Source organism: Caretta caretta, chromosome 11, assembly GCF_965140235.1.
Source record: "Caretta caretta isolate rCarCar2 chromosome 11, rCarCar1.hap1, whole genome shotgun sequence".
Lineage (NCBI taxonomy): Eukaryota > Metazoa > Chordata > Testudines > Cheloniidae > Caretta > Caretta caretta.
Window position 1 is genome coordinate 27,773,840 of NC_134216.1, and position 18,673 is coordinate 27,792,512.

General features: G+C 41.8%; 1 protein-coding gene across 2 annotated transcripts; it reads right to left on the reverse strand.

Annotated features, from left to right (window-relative positions):
* Window positions 1-3,281: 3,281 nt before the first annotated feature.
* Window positions 3,282-18,673, reverse strand: RBM43 (RNA binding motif protein 43). Of its 2 annotated transcripts, XM_048869152.2 has the most exons (5): window positions 18,516-18,612; window positions 10,949-11,016; window positions 10,655-10,853; window positions 10,090-10,184; window positions 3,282-10,007 (listed from the first exon to the last, which is right to left on the reverse strand). In XM_048869152.2, the coding sequence occupies exons 2-5, from the start codon at window positions 11,012-11,014 to the stop codon at window positions 9,252-9,254; spliced, it is 1,116 nt and encodes a 371-aa protein (XP_048725109.2). In that variant the 5' UTR covers window positions 11,015-11,016; window positions 18,516-18,612; the 3' UTR covers window positions 3,282-9,251. The 2 variants fall into 2 exon arrangements, with proteins under 2 accessions (XP_048725109.2, XP_048725110.1); XM_048869153.2 differs by lacking the exon at window positions 10,949-11,016 and having other exon boundaries at window positions 18,516-18,673.

The window sequence follows — 18,673 nt, forward strand, 5'->3', positions numbered from 1 at the left end:
CATGTCAGAGAGACTGTGATTTTGAAGCACCAGAGCAACTGCAATATATGCCCAAGAGATTACACCTTACCAAAGGTGCCCTGTCCACCTCCGTCAACATATGAACTTACACTGTACAATAATTTTAACAGTCACAAATGCTGGTTTCCAAAAAACGCTGGCGGGGGGATGTCTCTTTTGCATTGTAAATGAGTCAGCATCATGCTGGTGGCTGGATCCACATGACTGGGGACAATAGAAAGCTCTACTGCCAAAAAAAAAAAAAGTAAGAAATGAGTGGGGATTTTTGACCTTTGCCTCTCAGAAACTCTATGTGGAACCTTCCCATTTCTGCAGTACTCTCTAATGTGGAGAGTACATTCACCTTCGCAACTTTCCAAAGTCATATACAGAGAAGGTTGACCACACTGGCATTTTTGCAATACATCCCAAACTTCAGCTTAGCGATATTTTTACAGTCCACTCCATATTTAATCAGGATGCTGTTACTCTCCTTCGATGAACTGTTCCACAGAACCACTGTCCTCTCCCCCTTCAAATTATTCCTCAAGACCCAACTCTGCCATAGCACCTACAATAAATTGCCCAGTTAATAATAGTTGAGAGGCCATTGTGCCTACTTGATGTGTATTTATATTTAAATAATAATGATATCTAAAAATTGTACATATTGATCCACTTTCCCCCATCCTTCATATATTGCTTTTGGTTGGGGAGGGAGAATTGGAACTAACAATGCATGTGCCTGTCAGCATCCCCAATGACTATGCTTCTATATGGATCTCTTGCATTTCTTGGCTTTTTAGATTGTAAAATATATGGGGCAAAGACCAGGCCTTCCTGTGTTTTTATACATCCCCTAGCACAATGGGGGGTCTATAGGGACCTCTCGGTGCTAATGTAATGCAGATAATAGTAGCAACTGTCATCAATCAGGAAATCTACAAAATAAGAAAAAATAGCTTATCTGGAGCTTCTCCCAGGGACCCACAGCAATGGCTGCTGCCTTTTAGAGATGGTATTTCTGCCTAACTAGGATGTTTTCAGGAGTTTTCCTGCTGCCTCTTTAGCTGTGATACCCTGTGCTGCCCTGTCTCTCCTGCCTCCCACCCCAGTCTGCTTGTTTGTCTCATCCATCTGTTATACCAAGTCTTTTAGACTGTAAGTTTTTTGGGGGCAGAGACTGTCTTTTATTTTATATTTTTATAGTGCCCAGCACAATGGGCCCAATCTGGTTGAGGCCATTAGGTGCTTTTCAAATAAATGTTGATGATAATAATGGAACAGCAATCAACCCATGGCCACGCATGTATGAATAACAAAGTAACCAGTGGAAATCAACCCTCAGACCTTCAACATCAAAGCACAGTCCTCTACCACTTCAGCTAAGGGAATAACTTTGTTAAGTAGCTGGCTGTTATAGTGATTGGGGTCAGCCACTACAGGACAACATGAGCACATGGAAGGCTATCAACTGGGGTTTCCCAATTAGGCACACTCTATACTATTATCCCTGGGTTTTTGCTGTCACAGCAAAACAGCAAGGAAAAGGAAAATATGTAATAATCAAAGATAGACAGGACATCTAGGCTAATAGATGATAGAGGATCTGGGATTTGACAGTAAATTATATTTTATAACAAGGGAAGATAGTTAAGAGGAATGTACTGAGGAAAATCCTATCTGTCTGTTTGGGAAGACAAAATGGATACAGCCAGGCAAAATGATCTGTGAAATGCTATACTTGAGCTAGGAAGTTAGTCATTTGAAAGATGGATATTTAATATTTATCACCTTCTTCCCAACACTAGACAATCACCGGGGGAGTGGGGGGATGCAAACAGCTACCAACCCCTATTGTGTGCATTGATCTTTGCAAAAAAACCTATTTGGTGAAACTCACTGAGCTGATAATGACCTCCAGTCCCTTTTGAGCTTAGATCAAGGGACTAAGTAATGACTTGTTTACAAAGGGAAATGTACTGCTATAGTGTATGTCTACCCGATTATACGTCCTAGCAGCTGTGTAGACATACTGTACTGCACAAGCTAGTACAGTAAAAATATCAGTGTGGTCCAGCAGCATGGGTGATCGCTCGGGCTAGCCACCCAGGTATTTACCCAGAGGGTTGGGCAGGATTGGGATGATAAAAGATAAAAAGATTTAGGGGTTGTGGTGGATAATCAGGAGAACATGAGCTCCTGGTGTGATGCTGTGGGATAGCTAATGTGATCCTGTGGTGTATAAACAGGGGAATCTCGAGTAGGAGTAGAGAAATTATTTTACTTCTATATTTGGCAGATGGAAACTGTGTCCAGTTCTGGTGCCCACAATTCAAGAGGATGTTGATAAATTGGAGAGGGTTCAGAGAAGCGTCAAAAGAATGATTAAAGGATTAGAAAAAATACCTTACTGTGATAGGCCCGAAGAGCTCAGTCTATTTAGTTTAACAAAGAGAAGGTTAAGGGGGTGAAATTATCACAGTCTATAAGTGTTTACATGAGGAACAAATATTTAATGGGCTCTTCAATCTTGCAGAGAGGGGTATAACACGAGTTGGAAACTGAAGCTAAACAAATCTAGCCTGGAAATAAGATGTAAATGTTTAATGGTGAGAGCAATTAACCATCGGAACAATTTACCAAGGGTCAAGGGATTCTCTTATCACTGACAATTTTTCTAAAAGATATGCTCTAGGAATTATTTTGGGGCAGTTCTATGGCTTGTGTTATGCAGATGATCACAATGGTCCCTTGTGGCCTTGGAATCTATGAAACCCTTTTTCTAAACATTTATTATTGTTTCTCATGCATTGAAATGGGACCTGAATGATGAATATGGATAACACCGGACTGAACTGTTGTTTGGTTTCACAGTTCCCTCTCTTAAAAACGCTATCTCGTACAGCAAACAATACTGTATCATACTGAGTCACAACAGAGACAATGCTCTCCATTTTCTACTGCAAGCACAAGGTGTCTGTGTACATCTGTTTGCAGAATCAGGGCCTATAAGGGATTTGAGTGGGAAGGTAGTCACTCTCTAAGCCACAAGCCAGCTCCATAGACTTTCCAGTCACTATTCCAGTTCCCAAGCTGAAACAGTAGATGCATTTCCTGCCCTCTACACACCTCCTACATCTCAGTCAGTGCCATATGGTCTGTAGTCATTGACCTCAAGGCCCTGACCCTTCATGAACACCCTGTCCCCTTCCATCATGGCTGTTTTTGCAGAACTGCTATAAAGACTATGTGTAAAAATCTGAAACATACAATAATAATTTATATTAGTAATTTTATTAATCAGAGACCACAGCCCCATTGTGCTAGGCACTTGTACAAACAGAACTAAAAGATGACCCTTTCCTCAAAGAGTTTACAATCTAAATATAAGTCAAGAGACAACAGATTGATACATTTTGATGGGGGAATTCAAGGAAACAATGAGATAATACTGGTTAGTTTGATGAGCAGTGCTCACAGCACAGCAGCTGCTTAACCACTGTCAAGTTTTCCCTAGGAATCAGAGCAAAGGAGAGGTTCAAGAAGAGATTTAAAGGTGAATAATGAGGTAGCTATTACTATTATACAAGGTTTGCAGAATCCACCTAAGTACCAACCAATCAACTTGTGGAACTTGTTGCCTGGGAATGTTGTGAAGGCCAAAACTATAGCCAGGTTAAAAAAAAAAGATAAGTTCATGAAGGATAGGTCCATCATTGGCTATTACACAAGATAGTCAGGGGTGCAAGCCCGTAATCTGAGTGTCCCCAAGCCTGTAAGCGTCAGGAGCTGGGACTGAACAACAGGATAGATCACTCATTAAATTGCCCTGTCTGTTCATTCCCTCTGAGGCATCTGGCATTGACCACTGTCAGAAGACAGCATACTGGGCTAGATGGACCATTGGTCTGACCCAGTCTGGCCATTCTTATACCAACTCCTCAGCCATTCACCCTCTGTGCAATGGAACTTCCCTCCCTCAACCCCCCCACACGCTCATCTCAGCTTCACGGAGGGCTTTCTCTGGTCCTTACTACCTGGGTGAATTTCATTCCTTGTGTTCTAGTTCCTTTGTCTCCGCTGATTGCATCCCTTTTGCTGTCTGTTCAAAAGTTTCAATTACTATTTTCAAATGTACAGAGAGAAAAAGAAAACCCTATTATATATAATTGCAATAAATATATACCATGTAACAAAGACCATAAAGACAGCAGGATGGGCTATGCAACTGTTTCTAAATCATAGTTCAAATGACATCTGATTTGTAAGGGAGACAGAATCACTGATATTGTTTGGATTTGACCCACAGTTATTTGAAGTAGCAATTTTTATTAAATTCTTTATTCTTTTCAAGGAATTTAAATTATTTTTATAATGTAAGTTAAATACAATGAAAACACCTCTACACAAACAATGAACTGAAATAAGAAACAGGAATGCCATAAAGACAAAAACGTGAAATTTTAAGATAGGTTTTCTATATAAATTACGGTAGAGAAAAAATGAATATATTAAAAATTATGTAAAAAGAGAAAAACAACTACAGTCTGAGTAGTGGAAATGAGCACAAATATGAACGGAATTTATCTTTTCAAAACATTCTATAATTTCCATCCCTGCTGAGACTGTGATACAGCAAAGTACTTAAGCTCATTCTTATCCTTGTCTTCTTCCTTGACTGTAAATTGTCATGCACCACAATGGCATTGGTTTGGTAAAACATAATAACTGGACCTTCCATTTTCATGATAAGTAAGGCTGATAGTTTGTCATGGCAAGAAAATACCAAAAGCACAAAGTTAGGGGGGTTTTGTTTGTTTATTTGTTTCTTTTAAAGGGAAATGCCCACAGGATTTTAAATAATTTTATTTTCCATTAAAAGTGCACAGTTACTGTCTTTAATAATTTGAGTATCTACCGATAGATGCACCCTCAAAATAATATAAAAGAGATATAAAATATAACACACTGGGTAGTTTTGTCTTGTTGTGACAAACCATTATGTACATTCCTATATTACATAGTATAAAACTATTTAAAAACCTAACTCACTCTCCCCTGCTTCTCCACTACAGTGGATACTGAGAGAGCCAAATTTGCAAAAGATCATTACACCACATTAAGTGACAAAGTCCATTAATTTTTATGATGAAGCCCTAAAAGATGGGTTTAGTAATGGCTCTGACACAGTTTTAACTAAGACTTATACTTAGCCTCAGATACCAAGGTGACAGGCATCATAGAACAATGTAAGCACTTGTACAGTTTTTTTACATTCCAAGCATATACAAATATTATGATTATTGTTAATTATATGCATTGACAACTATCAGAATGAGATCCCCTTTTGCTAGGAAAGTACAAATGCACAGAGAGAGGCAGTTACTGCTCCTAGGATCTCTGACCCAGAAAATATTTAACTAAACGTTAAAATATTAACTAATTTTCTATTAGATCGTGGAGTTATTTCCTTGGCAATGTGGTAGAAACACCACTATTTGAAACATTTAAAACTGAACTGTAAAACACAGCCAGAAACAATCAGGCACTGGCATGGGGGATAACGGACAATATGACATGAAGGTCTTTTCCATCCCTAGTTTCTGTAATTAATTATTAGAGTGATTGGTTACTTTTCAGTACAATTTTGAGGTTGCTTACATCTGTACAGGAAATTATTACTCCTCTCTTGTTCACAGGATTCACTGCTGAATGTGATGACTTGCTGTGGAAATATGTGTCATAGAATCATAGACTATCAGGGTTGGAAGGGACCTCAGGAGGTCAGTCCAACCCCCTGCAGGACCAGTCCCCAACTAAATCATCCCAGCCAGGGCTTTGTCAAGCCTGACCTTAAAAACTTCTAAGGAAGGAGATTCCTCCACCTCCCTAGGTAACGCATTCCAGTGTTTCACCACTCTCCTAGTGAAAAAGTTTTTCCTAATATCCAACCTAAACCTCCCCCACTGCAACTTGAGACCATTACTCCTTGTTCTGTCATCTGCTACGACTGAGAACAGTCTAGATCTCTTCCAATCTCTTTGGAACCCCCTATCAGGTAGTTGAAAGCAGCTATCAAATCCCCCCTCATCCTTCTCTTCTGCAGACTAAACAATCCCAGTTCCCTCAGCCTCTCCTCATAAGTCATGTGTTCCAGTCCCCTAATCATTTTTGTTGCCCTCTGCTGGACTCTTTCCAATTTTTCCACATCCTTCTTGTAGTGTGGAGCCCAAAACTGCACACAGTACTCCAGATGAGGCCTCACCAATGTCGAATAGAGGGGAACGATCATGTCCCTTGATCTGCTGGCAATGCCCCTACTTATACATCCCAAAATGACATTGGCCTTCTTGGAAACAAGGGCACACTGTTGACTCATATCCAGCTTCTCGTCCACTGTAACCCCTAGGTCCTTTTCCGCAGAACTGCTGCCTAGCCATTCGGTCCCTAGTCTGTAGCAGTGCATGGAATTCTTCAGTCCTAAGTGCAGGACTCTGCACTTGTCCTTGTTGAACCTCATCAGATTTCTTTTGGCCCAATCCTCTAATTTGTCTAGGTCCCTCTGTATCCTATCCCTATCCTCCAGCTTATCTACCTCTCCTCCCAGTTTAGTGTTATCTGCGACCCTTGGGGCACTCCACTTGATACCGGTTGCCAACTAGACATGGAGCCATTGATCAATACCCGTTGAGCCCGACAATCTAGCCAACTTTCTATCCACCTTATAGTCCATTCATCCAGCCCATACTTCTTTAACTTGCTCGCAAGAATACTGTGGGAGACAGTGTCAAAAGCTTTGCTAAAGTCAAGGAACAACACATCCACTGCTTCTCCCTCATCCACAGAGCCAGTTATCTTGTCACAGAAGGCAATTAGATTAGTCAGGCATGACTTGCCATTGGTGGATCCATGCTGACTGTTCCTGATCATTTTCCTCTCCTTTAAGTGCTTCAGAATTGATTCCTTGAGGACCTGCTCCATGATTTTTCCAGGGACTGAGGTGAGGCTGACTGGCCTGTAGTTCCCAGGATCCTCCTCCTTCCCTTTTTTAAAGATGAGCACTACATTAGCCTTTTTCCAGTCGTCCGGGACTTCCCCCGATCGCCATGAGTTTTCAAAGATAATGGCCAATGGCTCTGCAATCACCTCCACAACTCCTTTAGCACTCTCCGTTGCAGCGCATCTGGCCCCATGGACTTGTGCTCGTCCAGCTTTTCTAAATAGTCCCGAACCACTTCTTTCTCCACAGAGGGCTGGTCACCTCTTCCCCATGCTGTGCTGCCCAGTGCAGTGTCCATTTCACTGCATTGTCAATAACTGCGTAAGCAGAAGCAAAGCCAGGAGTCTAAATGCAGTGACCAACACTTTCATTCCAAAACTTAGAGATATTCAAATAACTGGTCTGATTGTAAGAGATGCTGAGCAGCTGCAGCTGCCTGTCAGTGAGAGTTCAATAGTCCTGTGAAAATAAGGCCAATTATCACTTATCTGTGCCTAATATGCATTTTGAATGTGGGAGGCTGGGTTAGCTGACTGAAAAAACAGGAAACGTTTCTACAAAATGACTACCAATCACTAAACTACATTTCTGGGGTCAGAGCTCATGCACCCTTCCCAGGTATAAAAGCTCCACCTTCTGGGTGTGTCTCTATCACAAGGAGCTTCTCCTGCAAGGAGAACACCAAAGGCAGGTAACAATGTTCCCGTTCTCTGTAGCTACCTGCTAACACAAACAAATATACAGTATCCCCAGGTTCCTCTCTGATAATCAATACCTACTTGGTTTATCCCTTATAGTATCTGAATGGCCTCTTATTTATTCCTTAAACACTTAAAAATCCCTTCTTCCCCGCCCTCAATATACTCTCTGCCTCAGGTAAGGTGGATTGATTTAAAGCAAAGCAATTTAAACCACCAAGAAGGAAACCTTGATTTAAATAAGTGATTTTAATCTTTTTTTTTTTTTTTTGCATTTGTACCTTAGTTATTTTCCTAAAGAAAGATTAATTCTTGTTGGTTGGAAACCATTAAAATATGTTTACTTGCAACTTGCAATTAGAGCCTTTACATTAAATTTGCTACTTCTTTCTGCTAACCAGGAGGATACACTGTATCTTTACACAGTTATTTAAGGAATTGTGTGGATTTTTCATCTTCCTCTGCAGCATGAGGCACAGGTCCCTTACAGGTTTAAACTACTGTAAATGGTGGATTCTCTGTAACTTGAAGGCTTTAAATCATGATTTGAGGACTTCAGTAACTCAGCCAGAGGTTATGGGTCTATTACAGGAGTGGGTAGGTGAGGTCCTGTGGCCTGCAATGTGCAAGAGGTCAGACTAGATGATCATGGTAGTACTTTCTGGCCTTAAAGTCTATGAGTCAATGAGCCTATGTAGCTTAACATAAATTTATTCAGATTCCTAATTTGCACCATTTTTTGGTTACAAAATAGTGATTGGTGCATGTTTTTTATTTACTAGATTATGATTAATTTTTTACTTATAATTTCTGTCAAGATATATGTGGATGGAAATTAGAATTCAATTTATGCACAAAAACAGCATTTACTTTTTTCATTGGTTAAATAAAACTACTTTAAATTTGCTGCATATAGAAAGAAAAAAGTTTATCAAAACATGTTTTACATGTAAAACTAAGTGATTTATTAAACAAAAACTTGCATAAAAAGAGTGTATGTTAATACAGCCACAAGAGGCACTCGTTTGTGATGCATAGAGACCATAAAACAGGGATGGTCCATTCACTACGAAAACTAACTTCTACGCACTTTAATTTCACCAGATGCATGAAGAGGACATTTGCTACTTGTTTGAAATTTAAGTTAGTATTTGGGACTTTTGTCTTGGTGTCCATGATTCCTGTGCTTTGAGAAGTGCCTGTGCACATATTGTAGGACTGTATCACCTGTGATATAGAAGGGCCTGCATTTTCTTTTAGTGATAGAGGAGCCACAGTGTGTGAAATGAGGCTCCTAATACTATTAGGGTGCTGTGTGGAGTCAATGGCAAAACTCTAATGGGAGCAGGATAGGGCCCTAATTAATTGAAGTTTGCAAAGTGCTTTGAAATCCTCAGCTGGAAATTACAGAAGTGCAAAACATCCTTTATAAAAGGTCCCCAGTAATAGGGCTTCTATCAACGCCCTTGGGAGACTGTACTTTGGTGTAAGAGATGTCATTCTCACGAACTCCTAGCTCGCAGGCATCACCTACAGCACCTAAATGACTTCTACCTCCTGAATCTCTTTTGGAAGTGGCTTTTTACTGTTCTATTCACTTCTTGGGTAAATTCATATGTCTCAGAGGAACTTCCTATCACATCAATGTGAGTATCATAAGGAATAACCAGAACTTTGGGGAATCGGGATTTTATGCTTTCACATGCCTGTTTATATTTCTGCCTTTCAGGTCTGGTGTTGCCATCAAGAGAGAATCTTTCTTTACGTAATCTGCAGTGAAGTTTTGCAGACAAATCTTCAATTCCCTCTTTGGCCCTTTCTAATTCTCTAGAATCAGAACTTGCTCTGGCATTTTCTAGATATACTGTGGTGATCTCACCATCTGTGACTCCATGACTTACAACATTGTATTTTGCCAGACTTTCCTTGTATAAAAAATGTTTCATGTAGTAGTATATATCTGTGTCAAGGACAACCACTTGTTCTTTCCTGTTTACATTATGGACAAAAGTATTATTTGGCTCTACAAATAGTCCACACTTCTGGATCCTGATGTTAGGTCTCTGATCTGGCTTTCTCTCTCCCCTCTTGCCCTTCCCTGAAAGGGAATTTGCTTTTAATAACAAATTGTCTTTTAGTGTCTTGATTGCTGGGAATGACCCTTGAACAGAAATTTGTCCATTGGATTGCAAAGGACTGAAGCTCAAGGCTGGGATAGTCTTCTTAAGCTCCTGCACCAGATCTTCCAAAATGTATTTATCTCCAAAAATGGACAAATCGAGAACAGATGAGACACAGGTGAAGACCTATACGTGTAAAATAAAAGCAATTAATAAGTGCACCAGAGGCATGACCACACCATTAGGACGCTATGATGGAAGCACTTACGTGTTCACTATAGAGAGATATTTTCAGAGGATAATACCTGCCCAACCTCTTGTCCTCTAGTCTGTGTTCATCTTTCTGGAGAACATTCTCTGTAACTGAGAAGAAAATTCAGACTCACTTTGTTTTGCAAGAGGATGATAATGTTTTATTTCCTGACTGATGGTTGGAATACTTCATACATGTGTTTCTCTTGATGGTTTCCCTAGCAATTTCCCCATTGCTCAGTATTCTTGCCTGATATTTTATGTATTTCTCAAAATTGTTCAGAGGAGAGAGAGAGCAGCCTGTCTCCTTAGAACATTAATTGGCAGAGATTTATTCCCCAAGGCTTGACTATAAAAATCTCATCTGCTATGCAGGTTATAGATTTATTCTTTTACTAGTCTTAAAAGACACAAATACGCTGCATGAAGCCTATTCACATTTTTGCCCTTAATAAACAAGAGGAAATCTTAAAATTTGGGATTAATATGAGGGCGTTCATGTGTAGTGTTTTAAGTTTAATGTTCTAAATTACATACTCTTATTTCTTGGTTACAATTATGTTATTTGTTAATATGAATACCTTCTTGATCTTCAAAGATTATGTATGCAACTCCTTTTATTGTTGTTGGATAAACTACATCCTTCACGTCTCCACCTCTATTCTTTGTCTTTTGGAAATGAATCATCAATATGTCAGCCATGACATCATCTTTCACAATGCCATCTGGAATACCAGAGACCACAACTGTTTTCCTAGAGTTGGCAGCTCGTCCTGGGGCCTGTGGACAGAGACACGACACACTGTAAATACAAGTTATACGTGCAATGACTTATGCCATTAGCTGTTCCCTCCCCAGAAGAGATTTCCCAGTACCTCTCTGATATCCACTCTGTCACACCATCCCTCCTGTACAGAGATCCATAATACACCTCCTTCCATTCCTGCAGCAGGAAGAATGCTGAATAAACTTTTGATTCTCTCCATAGACCTCATAGAACATTTCACCAAAGAACTCCAGGCTTAATTTTCCTTTACATTAAAGGTTTGTCTACATTACAGAAGCACAGCTACGGTGCTGCAGCTGTGCACTGTAGCGCTGTACTGTACAGGCTTCCTACATCAAAGGAAGGGAATTTTCCGACAGCGTACATAATCCACTTCTCAGAGAGATGGTAGGTAGGTCAACAGAAGAATTTTGTTGTCTTAGCTGCCTCTACAAGATGGGAGGGTTGGTCAACCTAACTTTGTTGCACAGGGCATGATATTTTTCACAGCCCTGAGAGATGTAGCACGGTTAATCTAAATTTTAGGTGTAGACCAGGCCTAAGGCCTTTTTACACTAGTGGTGTAAATCACATCAACTTCAAATGCCAAAGCAGAGCAAGTGAAAAGCAGACTTTTAGACTTAAATGGCTTCTAAAATGTGCAGAATTTGGTGTGATATTAATAAGACTACTTTTGTTCTATTTTCTGATTCCAACATTGAGTGTGTGAATAGAGTTGGAAAGTACTACTGTGACCAGAGTCCAAGGGGGGCCATGCTGAGATTGCTCAGTCAGGGCAAAGTACAAAGAATGGGGCAGACAATCCCCAAAACTAGTGGATAGTTCTAATACTTAGATTCACCAAACCATCAACAAAATAGCTTCTACAACACCTTACTGGTTACCCAGAAGCCAGAAATACAGTTCCCTTAAACAATCCAGCCTTGAGCTCCTACCCAGACAGCCAAGTCAAATATGACAAGGATTACTGAAAATCTTGTTCATCATATAAAAAGTTCTACCAATCCCAAAGTACCAGACACATTACTCACCAGGTCAATGAATATTCAGATCTTACCCAAATAAAGGCTTACAGCCAATTCTTATTAACTAAACTAAAATTTATTAGGGAAAAAAGAAGTATTGGTTAAAAGATCATTATACAAACAGACCTGAATAAAATTCTTAGGTCATTTTCACAGTACAGATGGTGAGCTTTAGAGCTGCTAAGAGTTCTTTCAGAATAAGTTCCTTAGGTTACATTCCAACATCCAATTTCAGGGTGATCCGAACTGGAGATCTCAGTCTTGCAAATCAAACTTCCCATGACAAAGCTTAAGCAGATCTGAGTTACAGGATCAGGGCCCTAGAGTTCTTCTTATAATTCTCTGGCAGCCTCTCGATAGCAAGCATTCCTTGGATAAAGCATTGTGGATTTGCAGTAAAACCTTCTATTTACTAAGCACCACCCATAATTAGCTGCACAGATTGGCATCAGGCAACTGCCCATCTCCTGCCATTTATAGGTAGTTTACTACAAACTTCAAAGAGAAATGAAGAAAATGATACTACTACATTCACAGTTCATCTAAATGTTTTCTCCTTTCGACCTATGAATTAACAGAATACAGCATCAGACAGGAACCATTTGGGTACACTGTCAATCTCTAACAATATATATGTCAACACACCAAAAAATACAATCATTATATACTAATATATCTCTAAAGGTTGAATTTGGGTCATTTAGCCTGCAAGTTGCTTAACCCTTTCTGGCTCAGTGTCACAACTACTATTTACTGTTCAGGAGAGAGAGGTTTTGTAACAGTTCACTGATTTAAGGAGAAGTAAATAATTTAGTGTTTCGTCATGGAGCCATCTATAGGAATGAAGTGTCAATAATTTCTGAGTGGCTGTGAGCCAGTTCAATTTTTCTTGACATTCTTTACACTACTGTAAGAAGCTCTCTTCTGGATCTACACTGCAGAAGGTAGAGCCAGGGCTAGCATAGCAGTTATAAAGCCTGCAAAACATGCCACAGAATGATAATTTTTCACTGACATGGATTCACAGCTACGTGGACCACCAGTCTATTATTTCCAAAGGGAGTCAGAAGCCAGATTCAATGACAGCGTAGCAGTGCACCCTGAAAGCTTTAATATGAGAAGACATGAGCCCTATTTTGATCAGGCTTCACATTTAAAGAGCTATAAGTTTTACTTATGAAATGGTGATTTTCTTCAGTATAAGCCAATTTGTTTTTTGTTCATCTTGATAAAATTGTGGGGCAGATTTTTACCCCACTCTCAGACAGCACAATGGGACTGGAGACAGGCAACTCCCGAGCTAGAGGGAGTTCCCAGAAAGCAAACAGCAGCCAGAACTGGCACCTTCTATATAGCCTCTGGCACAGGATTGGGAAGGCGGGAAGGAGGCATGGCTAGAACACTCATCTGGCAGACAGTCCCTTAGGAGGCCTTGCCAGCTGGCATGCTGAAGCAGCCCTGAGGCTGCTCTAACCTGTGCCCAGTACTGTGGCAAAAAGAGGGTCAAGAAGCCATAACTGGCTCCTTCTCTACGATAAAGAATCCGTAAAAGAACCTGCCACTCCAGGTTATCAGACAGATATGCGGTCTCACACACAAAAAAATGTGGTTTAGTGGTATGACCATAAGAATGAGAGGAAATAACTCCCAAGTTCCAGGTCTGACACTGACCCCTTCTGTGCCTTTGGGTCCTTAACATCTAGGCCGCCGGTTCCCCATCTGTACCATGCAGCTACCAATACTGAATCATCTACCTCACAAGGAGATATGAGGATGAATTAATCTGATAATGCTTCTAAAGTGATATATAAGAGTTAAATAGTAGTGTTATTTTTCTTCAAAGCAACACCATCAATAGATTTTGAATTTGTGCCTCTATAATGGTATACTGCTGCCAAGAGGAGGACTGAGGTGACTATGTTTAATTTTGATACTGGGGCATAAACATGAATCCCATTAGTTTATATCTCTATTCTACACAATTTTAAAATGTTACTTTCACTGGGAAAAAAATGTAGACCCCATTGTATCATAAGCTGAAGAAGTGAAATGAGTGAATAATAATGAGATACCACAGAGCAGGGGTCTCAAAGTCCCAGCCCGCAGGCCATCTGCGGCCCAAGAACCTCCCCACTGCGGCCTGCGGAGGAGAGACACATGCAGTCATGCTGCTGGGGCAATGTCTGCTGCAGGCGCCGCCCCCCACAGCTCCCATGGCTGGGGGAGAGGGACAGAGATATCATCACTAGTTGCTGGGCAGAGTCAGCCATAGAGGCAGCATCATTAGTTGCCGGGCAGAGTCAGCCATGGAGGCAGCATCACTAGTTGCCGGGCAGAGTCAGCCATGGAGGCAGCATCACTTTTTTCCACAATGAATATAAACAAGTCAAAATACCGCACACAACTATCTGATGCACACCTTGCTGCAATCCTGAAGGTTTCAACTGCTCACTCACGAAGGCCAAACATCAACAAACTGACAGAACTAAAGCATTACCAGGTGTCTCGCAAGCACTAAAAACTCTCTGGCAGGCGAAAAATTGTATAAAGTTGTATGACAGTTTTATTATTCCTAAGAAATTTGAAATAAAAAATACAATATAGACATTTTCTTTTCTGAACACCATATTCAGTGACATTATTGGCCCACTGGGAGGATTTGAGGACTGGCACTGGCCCTAAGGTAAATTGAGTTTGAGTCCCCTGCCATAGAGAATATTAATACTTTTATATCTACATTTTTTCAATACAGGAATTAATTTCAAAAGACAATATTTAAGTAAGAAGCTATTTCAATTATAGATGCTGCATCTTTTAATTTATTTATGTTTTTTGAGAAGGTATCCAAGACAAAGATGCTCTCATTGTTTGTAATGCATGTTGGAACAGTACATCGAAAGAATGCTGTCTGGTTGCATGAACAGAAAAGAAAAAGAAAAGAAAAGAATAGTGTCACAAAATTCTAATATCTTGCTTTTACATAAATGCCAAATTACAGAAGAAGAATCAATGGAAAATAAAGGCCAGGTTCACTGCTGATATAAGTTACTGCAGTTCCACTGAAGTTGTGCCAACTTATACTAGCAAAGAATTTGGCCCTGAATGTCAAGAGAAAGCTAAGACTTGCATTTGCAAGACTGAAACTGTTAATCCTGTGATATTCATCAAATAATCTGAATGATACAATGTGATGGGCTAAACTAGGCCCAGAGGACCCCTGCTGGAGCCTCAGAGTCCTGCCACATCCATCCCAGGAAAAGAGCAAAAGAGGTGTCCTCCAAGCAGCCTAGAGTGGCTGCAGAGGAAGAAGCCAATCAAAAAGGCTGCAGGAAGCAGCCAATCAGGGCCCAGGAAGGCCATATAAAAGGAGCTGTATCACTAGAGACAATTAGGGCTCAGGAAGGACATATAAAAAAGAGCTGTAGAGCTAGAGACAGTTCTTTGCTGGAGCTCCTGGCTGGCCAAAGAGAGCTGCAGCACTATGTATAGCTCAGTGCTAGCAGGGACCAGGGGAATGAGAGAGAGCTCCTGGTTGGCTGCTGGGCCTGAACACAGATGAGCCCTGAGATAAGGGTGAAGCTTTTGTGGTGGCTGGGGCTGTGGGGAAGTGGTCCACGAATTGAAGGCAGTTAGTTAAAGGGACATGGTTGTGCATGACTGCTATTCTTAGGGGCCTTGGGCTGGGACCCAGAGTAGTGGGCAGGCCTGGGTCCCTCTCCACCCCCCACTGGGGAACAGGCCTACAATTGGGCAGTGGTAAACTCCCCCTAAAAGGGATCTGAACGACTAAGAAGCCCAACTGGAAAACTTGGGCTTGAACAGACCAAGATGGCAAAGCCATTGCCTCCAGAGAGGAAGCCCTCGGGGTGTGCCTTGATACCAGGCTGGGACTGTCTAAAGACCACGGACAAACCTAAGCAGAGGGGGCACTTTTGAGAGGCGGGTGCTACGCTGTTACACACAGATTTAAGCCTTGATTTTGCAACTGGATCTACAAGTGTAGACTCCTATGTTACAGTGGGATCCCATGTAAGTCAATGGTGCTGCACACAAATGCATGGATTCTTCCAAACGGATTCTATTGCAGTCATTAGTCATTTAGCTGATGGAATATTAACACAGTAAAATAACAGTTTATTGTAGCATTAGCTTGTTGCACTCTGCTTATTGCATCTTACTGCTTGCCTGCCCGTCTTTGACCTGACAAGTCGTCAGTGTGTCCTTCTTAACAGATTCCGGAATGGGCAAGGCCTTTGTGCAGCCAATCAACAGCGTTGGGGTCTTCAAGACAATCCAAGCTGTGGTGCAGATCAAACAATGATACACATTGTTGAGGACTGCCTGCTAGCCAAATTAGTGGTGGTGTTCCAAGAGCTCCACTTGGCCACTAAGAATACTATTGCTTTGCTATGTGAACACTAAATAAATAAATTGCACTCTGCTCGTCTTGAGAACAGACTTTTACTTTTTGTCAACCAGAGAGCTCATGCACAGAAATACATGTTTTAAACTGACATTGATTGTATGAACACGCTGCTTTCTGGCTGGCTGAAGTATATATAGGGTTACCTGGTTTTGACCTGATTGGTTAACCAAAGTTGCGGCCCTGAAGTTTGTTTCTTCTAGAAGGAGAAACTGATGATAGATTCAGGTATCTCTAATGCAATCCTGTTTGTTTACAATAACATGTACAAACCCTGTTTCTCTGAACAGAGCAGGAATCAAGCAGCAAAAGACAATTTCTTTGCTCACAGTCCCAACTCTCTCTTTTAGCCAGCACTTGGCCCAAAAGCTCACTCTTTCTTAGCTTTTTTCCCTCAGGATAGTGCTAACAGTTCTGCTGTGGCTGGTCCCTTGCTGCCTTCTCTGTGTTTCTCTCATGACAGATCCCCCCTCCCTCCTCCCCCCCCCCCCCCCCCCAGTTCTACCAGTCAATGTCCTAGCCCCTGTGACAGGTGTTTGCTGTACCCGTCCCTAGTAGGGTTACCACCTTTGAAATGAAGAAAAAAAAAAGGCACCTCAGCTCCAAGGCAAGCCCACTGCAACCCCAAACACAAGGCAACTCCACAACCCTGCCCCCCCCCTTCAACAGCCACTTACAGTATTTAAAGTACAGTATTTAGATAAGACTGATAACACTGCATGTCTCCTCACCCTTGAATGACTCAAACCCTCTTTCTCATACACATAGGCGGTGCGCTTGCATGTTGATGGACAGACAGCTGCTGTGTTTTCAACAGTTTTGATCTGTTATTTAAACTGCGGAAGTGGGAACCCTGCAGCCTCTTTAGTTGGACACAAACTTTTATCCCAGTGTACTGTGATGATAATAGGTTTCAGAGTAGCAGCCGTGTTAGTCTGTATCCTCAAAAAGAAAAGGAGGACTTGTGGCACCTTAGAGACTAACCAATTTATTTGAGCATAAGCTTTCGTGAGCTACAGCTCACTTCATCAGATGCATTCAGTGGAAAATAAATGCATCCGATGAAGTGAGCTGTAGCTCACGAAAGCTTATGCTCTAATAAATTTGTTAGTATCTAAGGTGCCACAGGTCCTCCTTTTCTTTTTGTGATGATAATGCAAATCTTTAGATCCACATTAAAAAAAGCTCTGGCATAATTAATTATTTTTCTGGCAAATCTTTTTTTTTTTTTTTTTAACAGCCAGGCCTGTCAAATACCGGCCAGGTGATAACCGTAGCCCCCAGGGAAACCCGCTGAGCTATACAGTTCAGCTTTAACTCAAATTTTGTCATGTGCTTGTGTGTTGGGTTATTTTAGCCACCTAGTTACACAGAGGGACTTAATGGCTTCTTTACGTTTAGCCTGAATGAAAGAGGGCTCTTACACCCACTAACTTCGAAAAGGTTTAATACAACCCACGATGACCGTTTACTTTGGCTAAGGAATAATAGCTAGCCAGCACTTTGGTTAGTACACATTTTCAATGTGTTTCCTTAAATTACAAAGAACTTGCTAGAGAATGACTGTTATTTAACCGGGCCTGGAGCAATTTCATGTGCTGTTATCCATTCAAACCACACAATTACTGTTTCGGCATATAAAACAGATGAATATTGTTCCTGTGCTGGGTTACGGAGGCAGGTAGGGACAAGGGGGAATTAGCCAGGAAAAATAATACAGTCCCTCCCCCTCCGAGGCCCTATTGCAACTGCAGGGCCCAGCAGCTGGGCTAGGGGCAGCCAGAGCCAGTGCAGGCTACCGAGGCATGGGGCTTCTGCATGGATGGCCTTGACCTCCTGCAGCTCCTCCACGAACAGCAAGTTTTGGGGGGGCAGGCCCGTGAGAGGCAAACCCTGCTCCTGCCCTGGCACGGTGTGGGGGGATTTCTCGGGGTGAATCCCCTTTGAGATTTCTCTTCCCCAGAACAGCGTCACGCGCACTGGAGGGCAGGCTGAGCCGAATTTGACCCACGATGTTTTCCACGCGCTATAAGAAGGGCCGGGCCGTTCCGCGGGTTCAGCCTCTTGCGAACCGTGCAGCGCGGCGCTCGGTACGAATGCATCACGCAGCCCCCCGCGTCCAAAGCCCCGCTACCCTTAATTCGAGCCCGAAGTCCTGCCGGGCCAGCTCGGAGCCCCTCTGCTGCACGCGATAAAAAGAAACACACCCAGTGCGAGCCGCTTGCCATGACTGCACCGCTGGCCGCCTGGCCCCGACCGTGCAACAGCCCGATGCAGCTTTACTTTCACTTCTTAGTTCGGTTTCCCTGACAGCCTTGGCATTCATCAGCCCGTCTCGGCGCGATGCTTGCTGGGAACTGTAGTA